Here is a 24,572-nt window from a genome sequence, read left to right on the forward strand (position 1 = left end):
GTTGATTCGTAACGGTTTGTGATTTATGACCAAAACAGTATTCCTACCGCTTCTATGACGTGAAACGAAAAGCGTTTCTTTATGCACGTGCGTGACCATAACGCATCATGTGCATAAATCAACATGTAAAACATGATGAAACAATCATGAGACAACCTCGTATATACTTGATTAATCCATACATGCACTCTTATATGAAAAAACAATCACCGCGAGGGTGACTACGCAGAAAAACGACATAAAGAGAGAGATGATGACTATGGAGTTTATGATTTCTCACCGTGCTTTAGAATCGATTAGGGGTTGTCGAAAGGCTTCTTGCTTTGCCGCAAGAGAGCGGTGATGAGAGCTACGTAAAGGTATCCGCCACGAAGACTTCCGGAGAGCGCATCACCGTGAAACGAGAGAGAAGATAATAAGCAAATAGAGAGAGAGAGAGAGTATCCTTCTTCTTCTTCTTCACGAGAGAGAAGAGTTTATGAAGATGGTGATGAAGAGCTTGCACCACTCTGTATAATAGATCATAGTCACAAGGGGACGCATTCCGGGACGGGGGACGAGGAACGGGGGACGGGTCTCAAATGGATTTTTAGTGTAAAAAAGAGGGCGGGACGGCAAAAGGGGACGGGAAGCCCGAAAAAGGGAGTCCCCTGTGACTATGTAATAGATAAGTAATTTTGACGTCAAGTCAAGAGAGCTTCCGCGTCTGAGAGTGTATCTATCTCCCTCAAAGTGAAAGAAGAGAGGTTTTTATATAGGCTCTCAAGGCCAAAAGCACTAGCTAAGAATAGAGTGAGCAAGGAGAGACAAGTTCGCGCACGTTCGTAGCTTTTAATTTTTTTAAAAAAAAAAAAAAAGTTTTTTTGAGGACATGGATTTCGACACGCGATTTAGAGACTGTAAGAAGAAGTTTAGCTTCCAAGAAAAGAGTTCTAAACTAAGCTCCTCCTCTCTTTTTTAAAAAGACTCTTTCTTTCCTAAAAACAAGCCTTTGCTTTTTGGTGGTCAACTCTCCCACTTATCATTCAATTTTTACATTAAATTTGACCATCCAAACAGTATCTAACCAACTAATAAAAACCGTAGCTAGATTACGCCATACCGTAACATTCGACATAATTATGACTTTCCATTATTGTCAACCAAAATTCGACGAAATAGATATGAAAGTTATTTTTTTTAATTTTTAAAAGAGACCCAAAAATTGGGGATCTTACATCCTCCCACACTTGAAAAATTCGAGGTGTCCTCACCTCGACAAGGATAACAAATGAGTAAGTCTAAAACCTTCTACAGATATGCTAAGTTGACTATCCTATTTCTCAAGTATGATCTTGTCTTGGAGAGATTTCGGTTGTCATAATATTAAATAAGGTTGGAGCATTTGCAAGTCCAAATGGCACCGAAAGTTCTTCACTTTCTCCTTCGTTTGTAGTAGCTGCATGGACACGAACATTTGATGGATTTCCTCCACCTCGAGCATTCTGAGTTCTACTGGCTTGGGTTCCTCCTTGAGGCTGTTGATTTCCTCCTGAACGAGCTGGTCTATTGAATCGTCCATTTCTTGTAAAGATTGGATTTCCAGGTCTGAAATTTCCTTGGTTTTGTGGTGGTCTCTGGTTTGTATTAGGTCCAGATTGTGAAACTCTAAAGTTCTTGTTAGTGTCCGTACTTCTAGCATCATTTTGTGTTGCAAGTTCATAAGTCTCTGGATAATTAAACGGACAATTCCGAGACACATGGTCAGGCTCAAAAAAATTGAAGAAAAGGTGATTTCTTATTGCCCTCCTACGTAATATGGCTTCTCGAGTCTGAGGATATGAAGATCTAGACTCATCTTTTGGTCGAGGTCTTTTATTACCATTTGATATTTCGAGCTCAATGGGTTTACCCGCATCAAGAACATCTGCAAAATTTGTAAGGCGTAAGCTCTGAAGTCTAGTCTTCAAAGGATTATGTAACCTTGACACGAATCGAGCTACCTTGACCTCTTGAGTCATCCTTGCTAGAGCATACTTGACAAGGGTCAAGAAATGTTGATAGTATGATTCCAGGTCTCTCGTTCCTTAAGCACAGTCAAGAAACTCATTTATACGGTCTGAATGATAAACTTTGTTATGATAATTGTTCTTTGATTGAGTCTTGAGATAATCCCAAGTTGCTGCATTAGGGTTGACATTATTCTCAGTACAATGGTCTCTCCACCAACGCTTGGCCGTCTTCTCAAGGTTAAACTCAGCAATGATAGCCTTGTTCTCTGCGGATGAATGAGCTAAATCAAAGTAATCATCCATGCGTTCAATCCAGTCCTCAAGAACCTTGCCTACATCTTTGCCTTCTCCGGTAAAGTTTCCTGGTTGTGACTTTCGAAGCATAGCATCGATATCACGATCAATGATAGTCGGTTGAGGTGCAATAGGGACATTGGCATTAGCAAGAACTTCATTTTCTCTAGGAGACATGATGTATTTCTGCATCATGTCAAATCCAAAATCTTATTAACAAATATATTATATTAATCCTCCCGCATTATGAGTTAAAAAGGGTGGGCGGGAGGACTTTTTTTTTTAAAACCATAATTTTTTAAGAAATGGGTAGTCATTTACACCCCATTGAAAGACAAGATCTAGTTTACGAGACGTTAGAAGTCACTCGCAAAGGTCACTACTAAAACAAACAGTCAAATAAAATTCTTGATACACTTGTTGAACACTTTAATCACTTTACCATAACTCAAACCACACAGTTCCACTCAAGAAGACAAGTCAAACAAGTGCCACCAACCAATGTCACTTATAGATGCATCATGAATACAATATCCTTTATCAAACAGCATGCATGAATGCGTGCATGATGCATAACTAACCCGACTAGAATCAGGCTTTAGGCTATCCCTATAATCTTAAGCATTGGCTCTGATACCAGGTGAGAGATACCCCTCCCCAGGGGTCTATGCACAGAATATACAATTTACACTTTTATACAATTTCAATATACATCAGAGTTGCGGAAGCGTTTGTATAGGGGAGGAGTTCTCAGCGCCCGACCAAGCATGGAGTTTAGACCATGAGCTGGACTGCATCCAGAGATACCTAGCGACTAGTGCTACCCCTAAATGGGTGTTATGAATGAAAGCGTACTCAAGAAAAAATATAACATTGTGGAGGGTGAAAATATGTGTACACCGCGTTGCACACACACACACACACACACACACACACAGAGAGAGAGAGAGAGAGAGAGAGAGAGAGAGAGAGAGAGAGAGAGAGAGAATATAGTGAAGGGTGAAATAGAGTGCACAAAGACATGAGAAATTGACAACAGAGAATCTTTAAATGCCCATCTAAATGGAATAGGCAACCATGTATTAATGCAATGACAAAATTTGGGTATATCATAACATCAAAAAGTTTATGACAAAATAACTAGCAGAGCACCGGACCCTGTGTAGGGATCGACCGGTCCACCCATCCACTTCCGCTCTACTACGGACAAAGAGAATTTCACTTCGCCGGCCTCCATCCTACCTGAGCCAGACATAGGTGAGGCCGCTTCCTCCATGAACCCGAGCTCTGAAAGTATCCCAAATACCAGCAGGTGGTAGGGTATCAATACCAACCATCCCAGTTTAGGCGCCACGTCTCTTCGATGCCCAGCATCGGGTGTTTAGGCCAAGCCAAGGCAAGATCCCCGACGCGTTAGTCGTGTAGGTCATTCAACCCCCGATGCACTAACCGTGTAGATGAGCCTAACAAAAAGAAGAAGACCTAGACCCCGTTAGTTGTGTAGGTCATTCAACCCCCGATGCACTAACCGTGTAGAACAAAAAGAAGAAGACCTAGACCCCGTTCGATGGGGGCCCCAAGTGACATAAAGGGTTAAAATAAAGCAAGACCCGCACACATGCAAAAATTGATGACGTGGCAGATTTTTGAAAATTGCACTGACATGATGACGTGGCATGCTGTACAGATTTCCGTGTTTTGCGCTGGTTGATGACGTGGCAGGCTGTACGGTTTTCCGTAAATTGTGTTGGCAGCTTTTTGGCTTCGCTTTTGGACCAGGAGCTTTTGAGTTTTAAAGGCTTTTTACTGTAACTGCTTTTCAGGCCAAGGGCCTTTAAATACGAGGCTAGGGCTCATTCTCTGGCATGCTTCTTGGAGAAGTGCAGAGTCTGGAGTACCGACTTTTACTGTGTTGATGCAATATAAAGAAATACCGAAAGGGGCGCCAAGGTTTGGGGCCAATACTCTCTGGGGTGGAATTCCGCCACTCCGTGTCGCGTGTCGTCTCTCTTTCAGTTCACTTGTTATTGAAGTACTAAAAGTCTGTTCAATCTGTTCTTTTGTATTGGCACGTGGTGCCCGTCCTGTGACACAAAGCCAAGCTTTTGCATTACCTCAGCGATGTAGTCCCAAAGGAGCGAGTCAAAAGCTTTTTCTATGTCGACCTGCATGACCAGCATGTCCTGCTTGGTGTACTCTTCATATTCCATACCAAGAATGACATTTGCTAGATTATCAGTTATTTGGCATCATGGAATAAAACCATATTGAGATTGATGTATGCCTGAATGCAGGTAGTCTTTGGTACGGTTAACAAGCACCTTGGCCCTTAACTTATAGACATCAGGCATGAGAGTGATTGGTCTCCAATGGGAGAACTCCTCACATAGAACCCGTTTCGGCAACAATTTAACAAGGCCCTCTTTCCAAGAGGATGGCATCTACTGTTGTTCCCATGCCCTATTCACCATGAATAGCAATGGATCCTTGAGATATCCGCGAATAAAATGAAAAACTCAAAAGTGAGTCCATCCCAACCCGGGGATTTCCCATGGCCCAAATGCCTTAAGCTGTCCTGCAATTCCTCCTCAGTGAAAGGAACCTCCAGCTCGTGCGCTTGCTGCAGGGAAAGGGGTCGGATTTACATGCGATAGAAACAAAAAACGCGCATGCGGTGCTTCCTGTGAAAGATCAGTAGGCAAAAATAGTCCCATAATGTCACCAAAGCTTCAGTAAGCTCCTGTATGGAAGAAGTCCACTTGCAAAGGACACACACACCCTCCTGCTTATGTGATCTCCCCTGCTTATGCGCGAGCAGATCTTCACTTAAGCAGGGGACACACACACCCTCCTGCTAATTTGAAGATCTGCTCGCGCTAGGGTTTGCAGGACAGATTGCGTAGCAATTGAACGTGCAGCAAGTCTAAAGGACTGCGCGCAAAGGTCGATGTGCTAGGGTTTGCAGGTGCAAGCAGATCGCGTCAGTACAACAACTGTCACCCCCTCGCGCGCGCACACCAAGGTTGTACCAATACGTACGTGTGGAACCGTACTGTACGGTACGTCCGTACTGATCCGTACAGTACTCATATGGATCGTACAGTACAGTGATTTAAAATAAAATAAAATTTAAAGCCCTTTTAGGCTATTGGAGTCTGGATATCAATTTGAAGCAATGTTTCTATAGTTCTGAGTTTATTGTCAGTAACTTACCTTTTGTTCAATTGCTTCATGCTTGAAGGTTTGTCATTGTTCTGAGTTCTCTTGTCAGCAGGTAGAAATGTTTTTACGTTGTTCAATGTATATTGTTTCTTGAAGGTTGGTACTTGTTTTGAATTTAAGTGAATCTCTAGTGGATAATGTGTGTAGTAATGTGTCCCCAAGTACTTTGCATGATATAGATTGGTTAACCCTCTAACGAGGAAAATAAAATTTTCTTAAATTTTCCTCTCATTTACTGTTTTTTTACAAACGTATGTATTTTTACGTACTTAAAAAATTTATCCATACAGCACGACGTACAGTACGTACATTCACGACCCGTACAGTACGTATGGTACAACCTTGGCGCACACACGCACACACACATTTTTTAACACAAGTAATGATAAACATACTACACACTTTTTTTTGGTGTAAATCTATTTTGATTAATTTACCTGTGGGAAACCTCAAGACGAGGAAAACCCACCAAAAAGATCATATACAAAGGGAAGAACACTGAAGTGCTTTGCGATACAAAAGCGCTAAAAGCAAACATAGAAGAGCTGCAAGGTTTCCAGGGATGTCCCCAATGTCAAAGGCAAAATGTAACGATTGCCTTAGCGAAAACTTGAACGATGGAAAAGGATCTGCGTCATGCTGGTGAAACATGCAGAGATTGCGGTGGTGCCACAAGGACCGTAGCGACCAAAATCTGACCCATTCGAAGAAAATGGCAAATTGCTGGAGGTAAGGCGAAAGAATGCCGAAGCTAGAATCGCTTGTGGAAGACTGTCGGGGGAAGTCGAAGGTGCAAACAAGCAGAAACGCGGCGAAGGAAAGCCTTGGTGCAGCGACACTCCCAAAGCAGATGTCTGACAGTCTCATCAGCAACAGAGCAACCGACGCAACGAGAGGAGCTAATACGACGCGCCGCAAGGAGTGTTTCAACTGGAAGGACTCCCAACAAACAACGCCAAAGAAACAAACGCTCCTTAAGAGGCAAGCGAGACTTCCAGATTGTAGTAAGAGCCTCCACCATTGATCGCATTTGTGTAAATCCCAGAGCGCATCACAATGATCAGCCAGCCAAGAGTCTTGCATGAGAGAAGCATAGATATGGCGAGCAGAAAGCGCATCCAAAGAAGAGTCCCATAACTTCCAATCCTGCATACGAATCCACCGGCCAGCGGCGGAATAGGGAGAAAAACATCCAACATATGCCGAAACAGGCTCCAAATCTGACGATAATGTAGGCCACCCAAAGCGTGTTGCCGCTTGAGAAAAGGTAAGCAAATTCCCTGATGAATCCACCACATCATCCACCGTGCGTATACCACGACCAGAGAGGAAGTAAGCTTGACGAGGCGGCTGATCAACCAAGGTAAAAGAAAAGGCCCTGTTCCAATGAATGCTTTCCAAACGCAACGAATTTCCATATGCTTGCTGCCTGCCATGCCAAGAGAGATGATCCGTAACAACTTTCCAAGCGGAGAGCAAGCCTGAGGTGATCAAGCAACGAGGAATATTACCGACCATCTTGCCAAACATAGTCTCCCAAAGGGAAGTTTGCCAATGACCAAAGGTAGGAGTGGCAACATGTCGACATAGATCAGCAACCATAACTGTCCATGGCTGAGACTGCAATGCAAGAGTGGGCAATAACATAGCCTTCCTTGCCAATGCATGGCGGTGAAGGTCCAAAATATTCAGCCCGCCAAGACGCTTTGGAGTGAAGAGTTTCTCCATTGCTAACAAACGGAGGCCTTTCTTATGAGAACTGGTGCGCCACAAGTGAGATACAATAGTAGACATCAACAATGAGAGGCAGGAGTGAGGCCAGTGCAGCAACGGCAAGTAAAATTGAACATATGCCATCATGATACTTTGCACTATACAAAGCCGAACATGTAGCGGCCATGTAGACAGTTTCCAATAGTGCAATTTGACATTCAATCGTTGCATGAACCAATCGATTTGTTGCGTATTAGTAACCTGCCAACCGATAGGATATCCTAAATGCCTGACCACCACATGCGGATCGAGAATCTCACCAGGCCAGAAAAGATGATGCCAGTCACAAACAGCAAGAGGCAAGAGTTTAAATTTCCGAAAGTTAACCTTAAGCCCTGCTGCCAAGCCAAATGTATCCAATGCCTGCATAATTTCACGCACATCATCCTGGTTGTTACGAGGCATGAACAACGAATCATCAGCATAGGCCTGTCCTGCAAAGTCTTTCCCATTGGGTAACTTCAGCCCATGAAGTCGACCGAGCGAAGTCAAGTGATCCAAATGCAATAAGAGAGGGTGAGTGGCAAAGGCATACAACAAGGCGCTAAGCGGGCAACACTGTCTGACAGAGCATCCAAGAGACCAAGGTTCTGTGAGCTATCCATCAAGGAGGCCTGAACATGTACTGCGAGCATACAAGAAGTAAACGACATTGACCATCTTTGGGCCAAAGCCAAGGGCCCGAATGGTAGCAGCAATGAAATCCCATTGGACCGTATCGAAAGCCTTTTCAGTGTTTACCTGCATTACGAGAACATCCTGCTGGGTATATTTGGCATATTCCATGCCAATCAATACATTAGCCAGATTATCCAAAATCTGACGACAAGGGATAAAGCCATACTGCGCGGAATGGATACCAGCCATAAGAGGTTCCTTGATACGATTCACAATGATCTTAGCCAAGATTTTATAGATCATCGGCATAAGAGAAATTGGCCGCCAATGCAAGAATTGCTCACAAAGCGCCTGTTTAGGTAGCAACTTGAATAAACCCTCTTTCCAAGACATTGGCAAATCCCGTTTCACCCACGCCGCATTCATCATATAAAGTAAAGGTTCTTTCAAAGGCTCCCAGAAAGAGAGAAAAAATTCCACAGTAAGCCTATCCCAAACAAGCGAACGCCATCTTCGGAGAGCAAGCAAAGCTGAGTGCAATTCATTCTCTTTAAAAGCTGCCTCCATGGCCAAAGCATCCTGAGGCAAGACAATTGAATGCACTATAGATAACAAAAGCTGACGTGCATGAATAACGCCACGGGGGGGAGCGGCAAAAACAGTCCTAAAATGGGACACCATGGCATCTACAAGCTCACGCTTCGAAGCTGTTGAAGCTCCTGGTCGAAACATAACCCGCTTAATAGTTTGAGAGACCCGCGAATAATGCAAGTGCTTAAAAAACTGCTTTGAGGCACATCCTTGTCTACAAACGCTCGATGACGAGCACGAGTTTGCCATTTATCCAATTTTCGTTTGTCATTATGCAGCAAACACACCCGGGCTTGACAAAGGGTCGTGGATTCAATTTCTGACAACAAACGTGTGTCAGCTAAGAGTTGGAGCTGTTGACACATATGCTTAGCGTCCTCAACATCATTACGTAATTGAAACATGTAATGCTTTCCATAGTCCCGAATTACACTCTGCACACGCACAACAAAGTGAACCTAGGCAACATCAGGATCAAGATGCATTTGAGCAACCAAAGGGGAAATAACCTCATAGATCATCTTACGAAATGCCTTGTGCGAAAGATATGCGGCGTTGATGTGCAACAAACGCTTCTTAGAGAGAAGCTGACCATAATGTAGTTGCCCAAAGCCCAACAGCATCACAACAGGAGCATGATCATATAAAACCAAAGAACGACCTATGCTCATTTCGCACACAAACTCATCAAATTGTTGCATGCCAAGGACATACCACCGATCTAATCTTGCACGATATGCAGAAAAGGCATTATGTTGAAATGTATACCCCGAAACATCAGGATCCAAGAGGGTCCACTGGTCCAACATCCTTGTACATGCCACAAGATCTGTCCAAGCTTGCAATTCTGTGCTCAACATGTGAGAATGTCCTGTAGTGTTATTAGATGGAGCCCGCGCATTGCTGAAATGACCAAGTAATGTATTGGAAAGCCATGGATAAGAAGATATCTCACGCCACAAAATAGCTCGTTGTCCCGAGGTTGTGTGCGCATAAACACCACCAAATTCATAAATCTGACCATTGATCGTGCACTGAACCACCATCCAACGACCCGTTGGATCATTATATGCCAAAACTGGCTGCAACTCATGCCTAACCATAATGAGAACACCCGAAAAGCCCAACCAACCAGCATATGCTATCCAGTGTCCCGCAAACTATGAGCATTGCCCAACATAATCAAGTTGATTATGCTCTTGCAAAACCACAATGTCTGCCTTACATGTATGTACATAGTGCCAGGTTAGTCTCCACTTATCAGGGTTACATAACCCACGCACATTATATGAAATGAATTTTACACAACTATGCATTCAAGAGATATGTACAGAGGCAAAATAAGGAAGGGACTAAGTTGACGTGCCCATAAGCACATCAACATCAGCAGCCGCGACTCAGCCACAGTATTTTGCATGCCTGTCTCAGAGGCAACTAAGCTTTCAGATGCTTGAAAAGTCCCATGAACCACTGCATCCCTGTAAGAGTGCACCACCTTATTCCATGCATCCGCAAGAGTGCGATTATCATTACAAGGAAGGGTTTTTGTCCTGCAAATTTAACCTCAGGAGGTACATAATTACGAGAAGAAAGCTACGAGCGCATCTTAACAGTCTTATTGGGGGTTACCCAAGGAGATCCTTCCGCCGAGTCCACATTTTTCCCCTTATTTTTAGTTTCCGAAGAAGAAAGCGGCTTTCCTTTACCCGGAGGGTTTGTGGAAGCAACAGGTTTAACCTTGCCTTTCTCCAAAGGTATGACATTAGGCAATGCAGAAGCTGCAACAGCGGCATATTTGGTATTAGGGACTTCTCTCTCAGTAGAGACCGCAAGCTGAGGGACAACCGAAAGAGGGGGTTGCAAAACAGGCTCGGAACATTCAGATTGCATGTGTCCATATTTCCCACAACGAAAGCATGAATTTGCAAATTTTCCCCATCTCAGCTTGAATGGGCGTTTCCCAATGAGTGGGTCCCCCGAATTGACAGTAATACCCTCAGGGGTGGGAACATCTGTGTCCCAAAGCACACAGAAACGATTTGTATTGGCATCAAGTTTGGGAGGACAAATCACTTTTCCCGAATGAGCGGGGAGCATAAGAAGGAAATGGCGCCAAGTGCGTGGAAAATCAAGGATTTCCACCCATACGGGGCACTTATGACGGATCACGCTTTGATAGTCCTTGGGAAATGCCCACGGCAATACATGTGTCATTTGAGTACCAAAAAACAGAGGAGACAACTCAAGCAACATGTTACGGGCATCAGAATCTGCCAACAAAACTTCATAGAATCCTCTGGCACCAAAGTAAACGCCTCGAACTGCCTGGCGTTTAAGCAAGAAGTTCACCCATTGACCCACATCTTGCGCAGTGGGCATCGTGCCCGGGAAAAACAGAATAACCGCATTTAAAGCATATTGCACCATTGGGTCCATCAATGCTTGAACAGGAATGAGCACTTCAGTAGCAGGTTCGTGCCCCTCCCAAGCATTCGGTGCACCCTCAAAATCCTCTAGCAGACAAGCTCAGATTTCACCCATTTACGAAGACTCAGGTGCCATCTGTTTTCTTCTTTTATATGCGGTGATAAAGGGCACTCCAAAATTTGACATATGCCGAGAACCTAATGTTTATGAACTGCCGACTACTAAAACACCCAAAGAAGCAGAAGTATATACACTGCCCACAGTACTGTACCAAAGAAACCCTGCTGTACACAAGCCTGCTGGAGAAAAAATTACAACTAGCCTGGAGAAATCATCACGCACAATCTGTCGCAGAAGTGAACACCAATCCCTAACAGAGAACACACAGCGAACAGGTCTCTGGAAACGCTAGACTGTCAAAGAGACTGTTGCAGCAAGGCGTGCTGAGGCTGAACAAGCTGGCGCTGACGTCACGGTGCAGACACAGCACTCGCAGGCTGACCTACTGCAGGCTGATTCGCACAAATGCAGAGGGACGAGACCCGTGCAGGTGCTGCTGAACCACGCGCAGACATGGGAACTCATGCAGGTGCAGATACGTAGAGGCTGAGGGCTCGCGCAGGACCAAGCAGCGCGTCAGATTCTCTTCACAATTTTTCACACCACACGCACACAAACATACTACACACACACACACACACACACACACACGCACGCACGAGTGTCTTCCCCCTATGCAGCAAACACTGTACTAGACTCAACGACTGAACATCTAGTCTGAGCTCTATCATGAAGGCTCCACACTAAAGGTCTCCAAAACAAGATCACTAATCTATGGGTTATCTACCAAGGCATCCGCCTCCATCCAAACTATCTAGTAGCTTTGTACACATCCAATATAGTTTAGAAAGAAATTTCTCTAAACTGGTCAAATCACATGGGTGACCGATTAAACTAAGAAAAATCAACTGTATGATTGGTCACAATCCTAGATTTTCATAATCCTGCTTCGAAAAAATCATTGGAGACCAATTACTGAATCTCTTGTGATCCTTTTTTGTCTTCAATGTCAGCTTTGTTCAACGACTAATCTTTTGTCATAGATGCCTTTGCCTCTTCCATATGCTCTCTCACGAGTCAAACCCCTTGGTCAACAAGAATGACATAGCTTGACAAGTTTTAGAGTAAATAAGTGAGGCGCAAACGGGTTGATGCTTAGAGATAGAGCATAAATATATAATCATCTGCGGTTTCACAAAATGAAAAACACAATAAAAGCCTTTAACAACAATGACCCGTATCAAAGCAGTAACAAATTCACTCAAATCTGTTACAAGCTGCAGCCTTCCGTTGTCGGCAATAGTTCTCCCAAATTGGTAGATCCAACAACTCTATGCTCTTGATCGGAGTCAGATCACCAATTTAGTCAAAATATTTGAAGGAAAAGCTCCTTGAGTAAGAGTCAGGCCTTTTAGTGCTCTTTGCAAATTTTAGTTTATCTCGGGAATACATGGTAGATTAGGGTTGTGGGGTGAGATCATGACAGGTATTTTAACGATAAAATCAATGAGACATGAGGAAAAATAGCCCTAATTGTAATATGAAGTACCCAATTTAAAGGAGATTGAACAAACAATCTACCAATTGATCAAAACAGCCCACCTTTTTGGCAAGCGAGGCTAAAATTGCAGTGAATTTGCAGCTTGCGCCTCTTTCTTTAGAGCTCCAAATGATGGCCTTGTACAGAGGTTTAAAACCTCTCCAAAACCTTTCCCTTGAAGTGGTTGGTCCTGTTGACTCTAATTAATGAAGCTCTTGTCCAATAGAGCTCTCAAATAGCTCTCAGGTGTGCTAGTTGATTGTAGGCAGATTTGCAGAGGTTGGTTCTTCTTGTATACAGCACCAAATGCTGAACCCTCTGAGGAGGAGGAAGAGACTATGGTGAACTAGCCTTAGCCCAAAGGTCTTTGGCAAAAAGTCTCCATACAAGGAGAACCAAGGGTCGACCTTTTGTGTGCTGAACTGAGGCTATGGAGGGAGAGATAAGAGAGAATTGAGAGCTACGGCAAGTAATCAGCTTAGCGATAAACAAATTAGGGGCTTAGATTATGGGAAAAAGAGTAGAGGTCTACCTAGGATCATAAACATGCTCTGATACTAGTTTAATGAGTCAAAGTTGGACGCATTCATGGTTGGGAGAGAGTGATCGAAACAAATTGCAAAGACAGATACAAAGGGACCTAGAATTCCATTAGAATAGCTTACATTACAATGTACAATATATGGGCCTCTCATATATAGGCCTCTCATATATAGGCCTTGTGGATTCCATACATCAGCTAGCGCATTATTGAGCTTAAGGGATGGATCATGCATAGAGCTAAGGGTTACCAACAGATACTTGCACATATTTGCTTCATATTTTGTTGTGTATTCACAAGCGTGTGCACTAATGTAATCTTTGTGAAATTATGGGCATACCAGCATGCATTCACACATAAAATTGCATTAGTATCGTGCTTTGGAAGTTCCTTTTGGATGACATGTCTAAGAAAGTTTTGCCTGTCCAAATATAGCTTCTCAGATTTAGAATGGTTTTCTTTTAAATGCTTGCTGTAAAAGGAGAACTTACTTGTTGTAGGAGGAAGAAGAAACCTTGAAAGCAATAAATGCAAACAACAAAGATCTCCATGAAGTGTTGAAAGGGCTCAAATCTTGGTCTTTTGACATTTTTGATATAAAAAAAGACGACTTACCAAAGGTGAGAAGAATGTTCGCACTCTGTGTATTCCCTGTCAATATTTGTTCGAATCCGCATATTTAGGGATGTTACAATATTTTGATGACTGTATATTTGATGCACATGTCTTGAAAGTTTTGTTATTTGAGTACTTTGGTCGTCAGTTTTTGCCTTGAGTTGTGTCTAATAGTCAGCAACGTTTATGTGAAAAGCGGAAGGCGTAGCATGTTTGGTATAGGGGTTTGTGGTTCAAGGTTTCTTTTAAGGGTCTTAGTAGAAGCTATATATTTGCTTGCAGCTACAGAACCCTTAGGTTTGAAACCTGAGGTAAGGGGCAAATGACGAAAGCAACATTAGACTGGCTGAAGTGAAGGCTTAGTCTCCTATTTTGCACCAGGACATAGGAAGACCTCTAATTGGGATTTTTGTTTTTCATTTTTTTGGCTAGGGCTGTTTGCTATGCTTATAAAAATTGATGAAAGGTTACTACAGCTACTTTTAACATTAGCTCAAAGAAATGTGTTTGCCTAATTCATCAAGTGCATATAGCGTTAGCGGATTCATTTCTTGATTGAGTTTGTATGTGGGTATGTTGTAAGGGTGTGTCTGTGTGTGTTGGTGTCTGTGTGTGTGTGTGGTGCCCTTTGCCAGGTCAGCAGTCTCCACTGCCTCTGAACACGCAAGCTTCTATGCTTTGGACAGATGTACTCAAAAAGGGATTGCCTTTTATGGAAAATGAAGACCAGAATACCTCTCGTGCTCATTCAGTTGTCAATGAGCATGAGGATACAGTTATGATGTGGTGTGCTTCATGCACTACTTGTATATATGTATATACACATGGTTGCTCCAATAAAGTGTTTGACATATAATGTCCAGGGTCTCTCTCATGTACATAAGTGGAAACTATTGTGGAATTATGTATATAAAATGCGTCCGCATGTTCTTTGTTTGCAAGAACATAATCAGCACACTCTTGTTGGTCAGACGGGGTTCTTTGCGGGTTATCATATCTTTTATGCTGGTCTGCAAGCTTTCTCAGGTGTGGTTATGTTGGTGCAAGATGAATTGGATCCTCATATTGCTTATAATGACCCTGATGGTCGTTGGATGGTGATTCAATGTATGATCAACGATGAGATTTTTGAGTTTGCTGCTGTATATGCACCACAGTCTTCCAGGCAAAGAGCAGAATTGTGGGTCCACGTAGTTAATTATCCATGGCTTTCTAATGCTTTACTATGTGGTGACTTTAATAATTCCCCACATGTTCAGGATAATACTACTCACAATTCGCATATGCTCTCCTCAGAGAAACAAGCTTGGTCATCCCTTATGAATACTATGCATGCTCAAGACCTTTGGAATTTGGTCCGTCCTGATGATCTGGGGTTTACTTATCAGCATAATGTTTTGTCTGAAAATCGTGCCAGGCTTGACAGATGGTATCTTTTACAGGCACATCAATATGAATCTTATGTAAGCAAAATGTGGACGGATCACACATTGCAATTGTCAGATCATGCTCCTTTGTGGCTCAGCTTGTATTTTGATATGCAAATAGATGACACTCCTTTGTATAATAGACGTCTTTTGCATATCAATAATAGTTATTTGTCTCATGACATTTTCAGTGGAATGATCATGACAGCTATCAGATCTTTGGAACATCATATTCGTGAGGATCTTGATTTTGCATGGCGGTCTTTTGTTCAGCGTGTTAAGCAATTCAGCTTGAATACGGACGTTGGTTTATGGGAGAGCAGCGAGCTAATAGAGCATGGGCTAAACAAGTGACTTAGAGTCTTACAGTCTTTAAGTCAATCATCTACACTGGGCTTGCAAGATCAACACAGATTATGTGAAGCTAAAGCATTTATTAAACATAATAATGCTCACAAACTTTGTAAATGGCAAGTTCGTGCGAGAGAAAATTCACTTTTGGACAAAGGTTGTTCTTCCAAGAGATTCTTCAAATCTCTTCACGCTCATCGCATGAGAGACTCTATCTCTAGAGTTAAAAAGTCTGATGGTACTTGGACTTCTTCCAAATTGGATTTAGCTCAAGAAATTGTTTCGCATTTTTTGTCACTTTTTATGGCGCCTTCTTCTCCTTCATCGTCTGACTTAGCAGCTCGATCTTGCTTCTTAGATGTGGTTCAGCCTATTATGGATCATCAGCAAGCTGCAGATTTTGAAGGATGTTTTACTGAGGAGGAATTATTGAATGCATTGAAAGCAATGGCAAAAGGGAAATCGCCTGGTTGGGATGGCCTTACGGTTGAATTTTATCTACGATTCTGGGAACAGTTTAAAGATATATTGCTTTCAATGATTAATCATGTATGGTGTAATCAAAGTTTTCCTTCCTCTTGGAAACATGGATTGATCAAGCTGCTACCAAAAAGATCATTGGCTGAAAAGTTTGATGATTGGAGGCCCGTTACTATGATGCCTGTGATTTATAAGTTGGTTTCCAAAATGGTTGTCCATCGCATTAAGGATGTATTGCAGCAGGGTTTACACCCTAGGCAATATGGTTTTATTCCAAGACGGCAAATTCATGATAATATTGCAACTGTTTTATTTGCCATTGAATATGCAAAGTACACTCAGCAGGATGTACTTATGTTGCAAGTTGACATTGCTAAAGCCTTTGATACGATTCAATGGGACTTCATTTCTCAGGTCATGTCAAAACTGGGTTTTGGTCCAAAAATGAGAAACATTGTCTATTTGTTTTATTTGAACGCATATGCTCAATGCCTTTTGGCTGGGGAGGCTACATTGCCATGGAATTTGGGACGCTCTGTCCGCCAAGGTTGCCCTTTGAGTGCTTTTCTTTATGCTATTGCAACTCATCCGTTGTTATTGTATCTAGAAACTTCTTCATGAGGGTACATTACGTGGGTTGCAAATACCGGGCAGAGATTCCTTCTTGGCTCAGGCATATGCAGATGATTCTTTTTTTATGCTTGAGAACAGTCCCGAGGTTCTCTGCAAGCTGATGGACACTTTGTCTTTACTTGGGAAAGCATCTGGACTTCATGCTAATTTTCTTAAATCTAAATTGCTGTCTTTGAAGGCATGTGACTGGCATTCTATTCTTTGGCCGGGTCTAATCATTATGCCTACTGAACTTGTTAGAGATTTGGGTTACCCGATAGGTTGGCACATTTCTGTGAAACATCAGATTCAATGGGTGATGGACAAGCTTAGAGCCAAATTGTATTATTGGAAACTGTCTACATGGCCTCTTCATGTTAGACTGAGGATTGTTCATTCTATTGTTATGGCTTACATTAAGTTCTATCTTCCACTTGTATCCGTGACAAAAGTGGCTATTTCTAAATTCATGTCGCAACTCATGATTTATTATGGAAAACTCATCCAAAGCGTAAAGGTTTGCATTTGCTTAAAGCAGCTTTGGTATGTACATCAAAAATGCATGGAGGTTTGAATATCCTCAATATTCATTATCATGTACTTGCCAGAAAAGCCACTTTATTACTTACGTTTTTTGAACAATCCCAACCATGGGCGCAGATTTTGGCTTCTATGTGCTCTTCTATGAAAATGCATGCATATGGGAATTGGATTACAGACCATTGGGAAGTGGTTATAGGCAAATTTGAAGGTAAAATTTATGGTTGCCCACATTCAACAATGCTGATACACGCCTGGAAGAAAGTTCTTTCACAAGCCCATTGGTCTGCAAGACCTTCTCATTTTGGTAACTCTCTTTCCTCTGCTGTGTTTTCATAGTCTTTGGCATGTTCAGAACCCATAAAGGCTTACAATTTGATGAAAATGGGAGTCAGATGCATCCGAGATGTGGTTGACAACACAGATCATGTTTTGTCGTTCACTGTTGCATGTAGGACTCTTAATCTTGGTATGCATCATCGGGATATTTGGGGCAAAATACATCATTTTCTGATCCCATTTGAACCAATTCCATCTTTGAATATATCTAATAGACTTGGAGATTGGCAATTGCGCTGTAAATCTCCTGGATGTCATTCAGTTTCTTTGGCAACAATGACATCCAAAAAAGTATATTCTCTCCTCCTTGGATACAGGTTCATGGAAATGCGCTTTGGAGAGTTACTAAATCTCTGAAATGGTGGAAATCCACACTTCGAAAGCTTTGGAAGAATAAGCTACCGCTTAAGCAACGTTTGTTTCTATGGTGATGCCTTGTTGGAATTTTGCCTGCAGGTAAATTCTTATCTAGGAGAGGGATCACGTCATCTCGTTGCTTGAGATGTTCCTCTCCCATCGAAACAATTCCCCACCTTTTGTGGCAATGTATGGTAACCAGAGAATTCTTGATAAAGCTTTCGGGTCAACTACGAGCTAGGTTTCCATCGACAATATTTGGCAAATGTTTTTGGATATTTGGATGCCTTTCCACATCCATTGCAGGATACTCTACATTTATGCATTGGGTGAGATTTTGGGCATTTTGGTCAATTTGGATGAGCAGGAATGTGGCATTCACTAATGCGGCACATTTTGACATTTATGTTTTCTTTCGCCACTCATTGCAACAGTCTATATATGACTCTTGCAAACTACATGATTTGGACGCATCTCATCTGGAGCTTTTTAGTCCGTGTTTTTAGACACTTGGGTTCTGCTTTTCTCTGAAGCCTTACCCTTGTGTAGAACATAAAGTTGTAGTGTCATGAGTCTTTTGGTGGGTTTTCCTCACTTCGAGGTTTCCCATTTGTAAAGCAATAACAACTGATCTACCAAAAAAAAAAGTGTGTGTGTGTGGTGCAATAGCGAGTGCGTGAGTTCAGTGTCCAGTTTTCGCGTGCGCAAGGTTTGTGTACAGTGTGTGGTGTGTGTGAGTGCGATCATCAACGCTCTTTGTTCAGCATGAGTGCGTCTGTGTAGCACCAAAAGTGTGTGCGCGCGCAAGCCATAGAGGTGGATTTTACTGAAAATGAATTGCGCTCAGCGTTGCTTGCTCTCGGCCGATGGCGTTCCCTTGGTTGGGATGGGTTTACTATGGAATTTTTGTATCTCCTTTTGGGAGCCCTTAAAAGAGCCCTTCGTCTACATAATAAATGCAACATGGACTAAGCAGAATTTGCCATTATCTTGAAGGCTTGCTGAAATTATTACCCAAACAGGCACTTTGTGAGCCGCCGTTTTCTCATTGGCGACCGATCACTCTTATGCTGGTCATATACAAATTATTGGCTAAGGCTGCACCAACGTCTAAAAGGAGCCTTTGTAATTGAGGAGAGCTATACTTTTACCATATTGAACCTAATAGGTGGTCTACGCAGCATGGGTTAGTAAGATTACATACATTCAAGTTTGACACTCTTAGAAACGTCTGGAGGATGGCAAAATTCATTTGATCTTCCTCGCCATTTTTTCCATCACTCACCAAATTGCAAATGATTGATAAAACTCTATATACATTTACATATGGTAGTACATCGCATCAAGGAGCCTCTTCTTGCGGGTATCCATCTGGCTCAGTATGGCTTCATCCCTCGTCGCCAAATCATGGATAATTTGGCTAAGCTCTTAATTGGAATGGAACAAGATGTACTCGTGATGCAAGTAGATATTGAAAAGGCCTTTGATGTGGTATAGTGGAATTTCATTGTTGACAGCATGCGGGACCTTGGATTCAGTCCTAAGTTAGCCAACATTGTATATTTCTTGTATGGTGAGCTGATTGACCCTTGGCCACTCGGATGCTCTGTCAGGCAAGGTTGCACCCTTTTGGATGCCATTGCCTTCACCCCTTGTTGTTGTATTTGGATCACTTGACTTCGCTCTTGAGATGACTTTATTGGGTAGGCTTATGGGGAAGACTCGTTGTTCATGTCTCATAATGACCATGACGACATGCGAGAGATTATGCAGGCATTGGATACATTTGGGCTCGCGACAGTCCTTAAGGTCAATTTTGGAAAATCCAAACTCTTGCCTCTTAATGCAAGTGACTGGCATCATCTTTTGCGGCCTACGCATGTAATTGTCAGACACTTGGGGTAACTTATTGGCTAGAAATACTCAACAAGTGGATTGGGTTATGCAATGCGTGAATGTCAAATTGCAATATTGGAAACTGTCCACATGGTCATTACATGTTCGGCTTTGCATTGTCCAGAGCATTATGATGGCATATGTTCAATTCTACACCTCGACCTCGCCTCACATCGCCTATGTCAGATATATTATTTCATTTGTGGGGCACTAATTCTCGTAAGAAAGGGCTCCGTTTGCTATCAATGGAGAAGCTATGCTCTCCGAAGAATTGGGGGACTGAATATTTTGGACCTTCGCCGCCACACTTGTGAGGAAGGCCATGCTATTGCCTACTCTTGCGCAACAGTCTCAGCCATGAACAATGCTGATTGCTTCATTATGTCAACATGTTACTACTTCCGCCTTTGGTCATTGGCAAACCTCCCTTTGAGAGATTGTGTTGGCAAGATGATCGGTCACATTCATGGTTGCTCGGTTGCCTCCAGTTTACTTGTTGCTTGGAAAGCCGTTACATCTCATCTTTCTTGGCATGGCTGGCAACCACCATATGGGAATTCGCTACGCTTGGAAAGCATTCACTGGAGTAGGACATTCACTCTTACTCTTGTCGACCAGTCACCACACTAGGCATACTTCCTTTCTTGCTGGGGCATACGCATGGTGGATGATGTGGTTGACACATCTGGGAATATAGTTTCTCTCAGGTAGCTGCACGCTTTAGTTTTGGTGTGCATTATTTTCAGATTTGGAGCGCTCTTGAGCACATGTTGACTATTTTCCTACCCATTCTGCTCTTGGCCAATGGATGCCGTACGTCAAATTGACTTTATGGGACACACCTTTTGTGGTAGCAGATCAGCCCCGACTTGGTGCAACAATACCAATTCAAAGCACTCAATTTTTAGCCATAGCATCGTCCTCGTCATCCACTCCGTCGACATTGACATAGCCCCTTAGATTTGCATTCAGCCATTGTACCAGATTGTGCAATCAATAGTAGACCACTCTTGCCATTGAGTGGAGCCTTCGGAGGAGGGTTTACAACGTCTCTGCTGTCGTATTCTCTTCTCTCATCTCTCAGTCTCAGCACCTTCACGCACAGTGTCTATTCACTTGTTTGTGATCACTTGCACTCTCTCATTAAAGCACGGAAGGCTCTCCTTTCCCTAAGAAAAAAGGAACCTTGAGCACAGTTCGGAGCACTCATCTTGAGCAAAGTTCAACATTCACTTCCGCTGCACTTTACATATATTTAAGTATTTTTTGGTTTCCCACTGTATATGATGCATAGTTCTTTAAATTGCATCTCCTATAATGTGCATGGGTTATGCAATCACGATAAGTGGCGGTTTACCAGGCACTATGTACACACATGCAAAGCAGACATAGTTGTTCTTCAAGAGCATAACCAACGTCATTCTCATATAAACTTTAAAGAATGAAATCCCATTCAATTCTATCATAAGCCTTATCAAAGTCTATTTTAAAAAATATAAAATCTTGATCAGAGTCCTGTGCATACTCCATTCCATCCCAAAATGCTATTATTGCATCAGGTATGAGTCTCCCCTTAATAAAACCTTTTTGCTCTTTCAAGCCTCCTAGCTTGGGACAAAGAAAAGATCTTGTACACAGAAGTCGGACAGGTGATAGGTCTCCAGTTAGATAAGTCATCCCTAGAGCTTGATTCAAGCAAAGAAGTCTGCTTGTTAATCATCATTCTTTTGCTAGATCTAATTTTCCTAGCTTTCTTTTTAAATGCATTCAAAACCTTTATTAGAACTTTCGAAGCAATAAAAGCATTTTTGTGAAGACTAAAAGCCCTTGAATGGGTGATATGCAGCTCAGACAACAAAGGTTTGTGATCAGACAGTCTTATAGAAGAGTTAGATTTACAACTCACCATCCAATATTGTTGTAGCAAATCAAATGTCATGTACATTCTGTAAGATGTAAGATGTAAGATGTGGTACATGGGCGGGTCTGGTGCCAAGGCTACCCGGATGAAAGCTGTCTGGTCGGCCCTCATCTGAGCCACTCGCTCCTCAGTGGCACGGCGCTCCCGGGCTCGGATCTCCTCGATCTGTCGGTGGTGGGAGCTCGCGCCCCTGTAGCCTGTGACTCGTGGTCGTCGTCTAGCTCGGCTCACCTCTGCCTGTGGGAGTGTCACTCCCCTCTGAGTGTCTGGTGAGGGAGGGGCGGCAATCCTCTGAAAGAAGTCTGTGAGCTGCGACTGTCTCCCCTCTGTCTGTGTAGCTGTGTGTGGCTGTAGTAGTGTGTCCTGATGGCTCTGTATCTCTAGTAAGAAACGTCCGAGCTGTCTCTGATCTCGAGAGTCCATGATCTCTCGGAGAGTGGGCTGTCCTCTGAATAAGGCCTCATACCTGCCTCTGATCTCAGTGTATGCTCTGCATCTACATACAAAGTGCTCCTCACTCTCCACCTCCTCTGTGCAGGCTCTGTAGACTCGCTCCTCCCTGGGAACACCAGTATGTCTCCCGATCTCAATCTCTAACCTGTGTGAAGCCACTCTCAGCTGACCAATCGCCACCCGTGAGCTATAGCGTGGTCTCTGTATGAACCCCCCAGACAATATGGTGAGAAACTGGTCTCTGTAATCTGACATCCTCGTCCCCAAGCCAGGTGACTCCCAGACTCTCCTAGTGTATAGCTGCCACAGATCCTGTCTCAATACCAAGTTCCTCTCACTGCGAGAGAGGTGAACTTATGGTGAGTGGGGGTCGTACTGGAATGGTGGTAGGCTCTCCATGTCAAGACCGTGTCCCTCAAACCATGCTCTGACCTGTGAGTACCATGCTCTCTCATGCCCACTCTCTGATAGCTGTATAGCTGCCTCAAATGCTCTACGAGTAAGTCTGTCAGGAGGTAGCTCTCTCATCCTCTGGATGAAGCAGACTGTCTGGAATAGTGCCTCTACAACCATAGGTGGTGTGGCGAGCTCGGCTCTAATAATGTCATGTGGCACTGTCTTCTTGCTGCGGAGCAAGCGTGAGATCATACATACCTGTGGCCTCTCAAGCTGTGTCCACTGGTCAGCTGTCAATCCTGGTGCCCATACTGCCGCCGAGTACATCAAGGCCGGGGTGACTAAGGTGTCGAAAAGCCACCCCTTCGTGCGGGGCTCCTGGAAGTGTGCCTGGTGGCATCTCCGCTCTAGCATGGTCAGAGCTGCATATCCTCGGGTGAGCCTGTCAGCAGCAGCCTGCCTCATAGTGAAGGGTCCTGGTAGGCTGGTGAATGTGATGCCAAGGTAGACATAGGAGGTGACTACATCAACCTGTCCTCCTGCTGCTGTGAAGGTGGCAGCGCTCCTCACTGCACTGGATGTGTGAAAGATCATAACCTTGGTTTTGCCAAGGTTCACAGTCAACCCCCTGTGTGTGCTAAATTCGTCCAAGGCCTCAAGATGGCGTTGCAAGCCCTCGGGTGACTCTGAAATCAACACAATATCATCAGCATATAACATGATGTGGACCGAAGTACCTGCCAAGTCGCTCCCCTCTCCTCCTGCTCGCAGTATGTAGTCGGAGATCTCGTCGATGTAGAGCCCAAAGAGTGTCGGGGAGAGTGGGCATCCTTGCTTAACACCAATGGTGCTAGCAATGGTCTCTGAAAAACCGCCTGGGCAACGAACTCGACCCGTCACCCTCTCGTAGAGAGCATATATGGCCCAAATCATCTCTGTTGGTACCCCAATGCTGTGAAGGCGCTAGAAGAGTCTCTCGCGTGGGACTGTGTCAAAGGCCTTGCGGAAATCCACAAAGCAGCAGTAAAGCCTCTTCTTCCGCGCCTTTGCCCCATCAATGAGGCAGCGCAGAACGAAGATGTGATCAGTGGTGGAGAAAGCTCGTCTGAAACCTGCCTGGCCTGGAGCTCGTAAACGCTCGTTCTCTGCGTAGCAGTTGAGCTATGCCTCAAGTACTGCTCCATATAGCTTGGCCATCGTGTGGCCAATCATGATAGTCCCGTAGTTCCCTGGGTCCAAGGTGTCGCCAGATTTGTGGATAGGCACTATGGTGTGCTGTGTCCACTCCTCTGGGAAGCCCTCCCCTATAGCCCGGTTGAAGACATGTGCAATCAACGGGGCTATAGTGGAGGCCGCATAAATGATGTGCTCACTCTGTAATCCAGTATGGTCAGCTGATCGTCTGTGCTGCATGCGGCGTATGGCCCTCTCTACCATCTCTGCTGTAAAGAAGGAGGAGCACGTGGGGCGTGGCTCGTGTGGCTGTGGGATAGGAGGCTGCCCTGGCACCTCATAAAGTCGCTCTGCATAATCATGCCATATCTGTGGATCCTCAATAGCTGTAGTCGGACGTGGCTCGCGCAGGGTGCGCCATGTCGTCGCGCTATCCATGCTCATGAATAGGCGGTATAGCTCAAGCTCCTGTGCCTCTTCGAATGCTCGCCGCTTTTGGCGTGTTAGCGTCTTCATATGCCTTCTGGCCTCTCTCTCTGTGATCTCTCCTAAGGCTCGCCGTGCACGGAGGCGTCGGTATAGCTCTCTGCACTCATCATCATACCAGCGGTTCTGAGGCATAGTCCCGGGGGGGGGGGGGGGGGGGGGAGTGCGTCCTGTGTGAGTGGTGTGTGGAAAAGAGCTAATAGCTGAAGTGTGGAGAACGGAAGAGATATGTGATGTGAGAACTGAGAGTGGTGTGGATGGGTGGAGGAGGCATAGGCCATGCTCGATCTCGGCCGAGTAAAGAGAGGCTAGCTCATGTGTGAAATGGATGGTGGTGTGTGGAGTGTGTGCTGTGGAGCTGTGTGGGATGGTATCTCCGGTGATGGAGAAAGAGAGGTATGTGTGGTCGGCTCCGATGGGTATGGGTGGAATGGTGAAGGATGTGATAAGGTGTGTAGCCTCCCTGGGT

At 43.9% G+C, this 24,572-nt stretch overlaps 1 protein-coding gene across 6 annotated transcripts in view; it reads left to right on the forward strand.

Moving 5' to 3' along the window:
* Positions 1-24,572, forward strand: part of LOC147462174 (uncharacterized) — a 95,079-nt gene that overhangs the window by 30,827 nt on the left and 39,680 nt on the right. For 2 of the 6 annotated variants that reach the window (XM_086509581.1, XM_086509582.1), the window contains 2 exons: positions 13,558-13,677; positions 14,359-15,453. In XM_086509581.1, the coding sequence (XP_086365707.1) occupies positions 14,485-15,453 (969 nt within the window). In that variant the 5' untranslated portion in view covers positions 13,558-13,677; positions 14,359-14,484. Of the gene's footprint in view, positions 1-13,557; positions 13,678-14,307; positions 15,454-24,572 lie in introns of those variants that run through there. The other 4 variants (XM_086509583.1, XM_086509586.1, XM_086509585.1 and 1 more) reach the window with 4 other exon arrangements.

This window comes from Adiantum capillus-veneris, chromosome 3, assembly GCF_014529385.1.
Source record: "Adiantum capillus-veneris isolate H3 chromosome 3, ASM1452938v2, whole genome shotgun sequence".
Classification (NCBI taxonomy): domain Eukaryota; kingdom Viridiplantae; phylum Streptophyta; class Polypodiopsida; order Polypodiales; family Pteridaceae; genus Adiantum; species Adiantum capillus-veneris.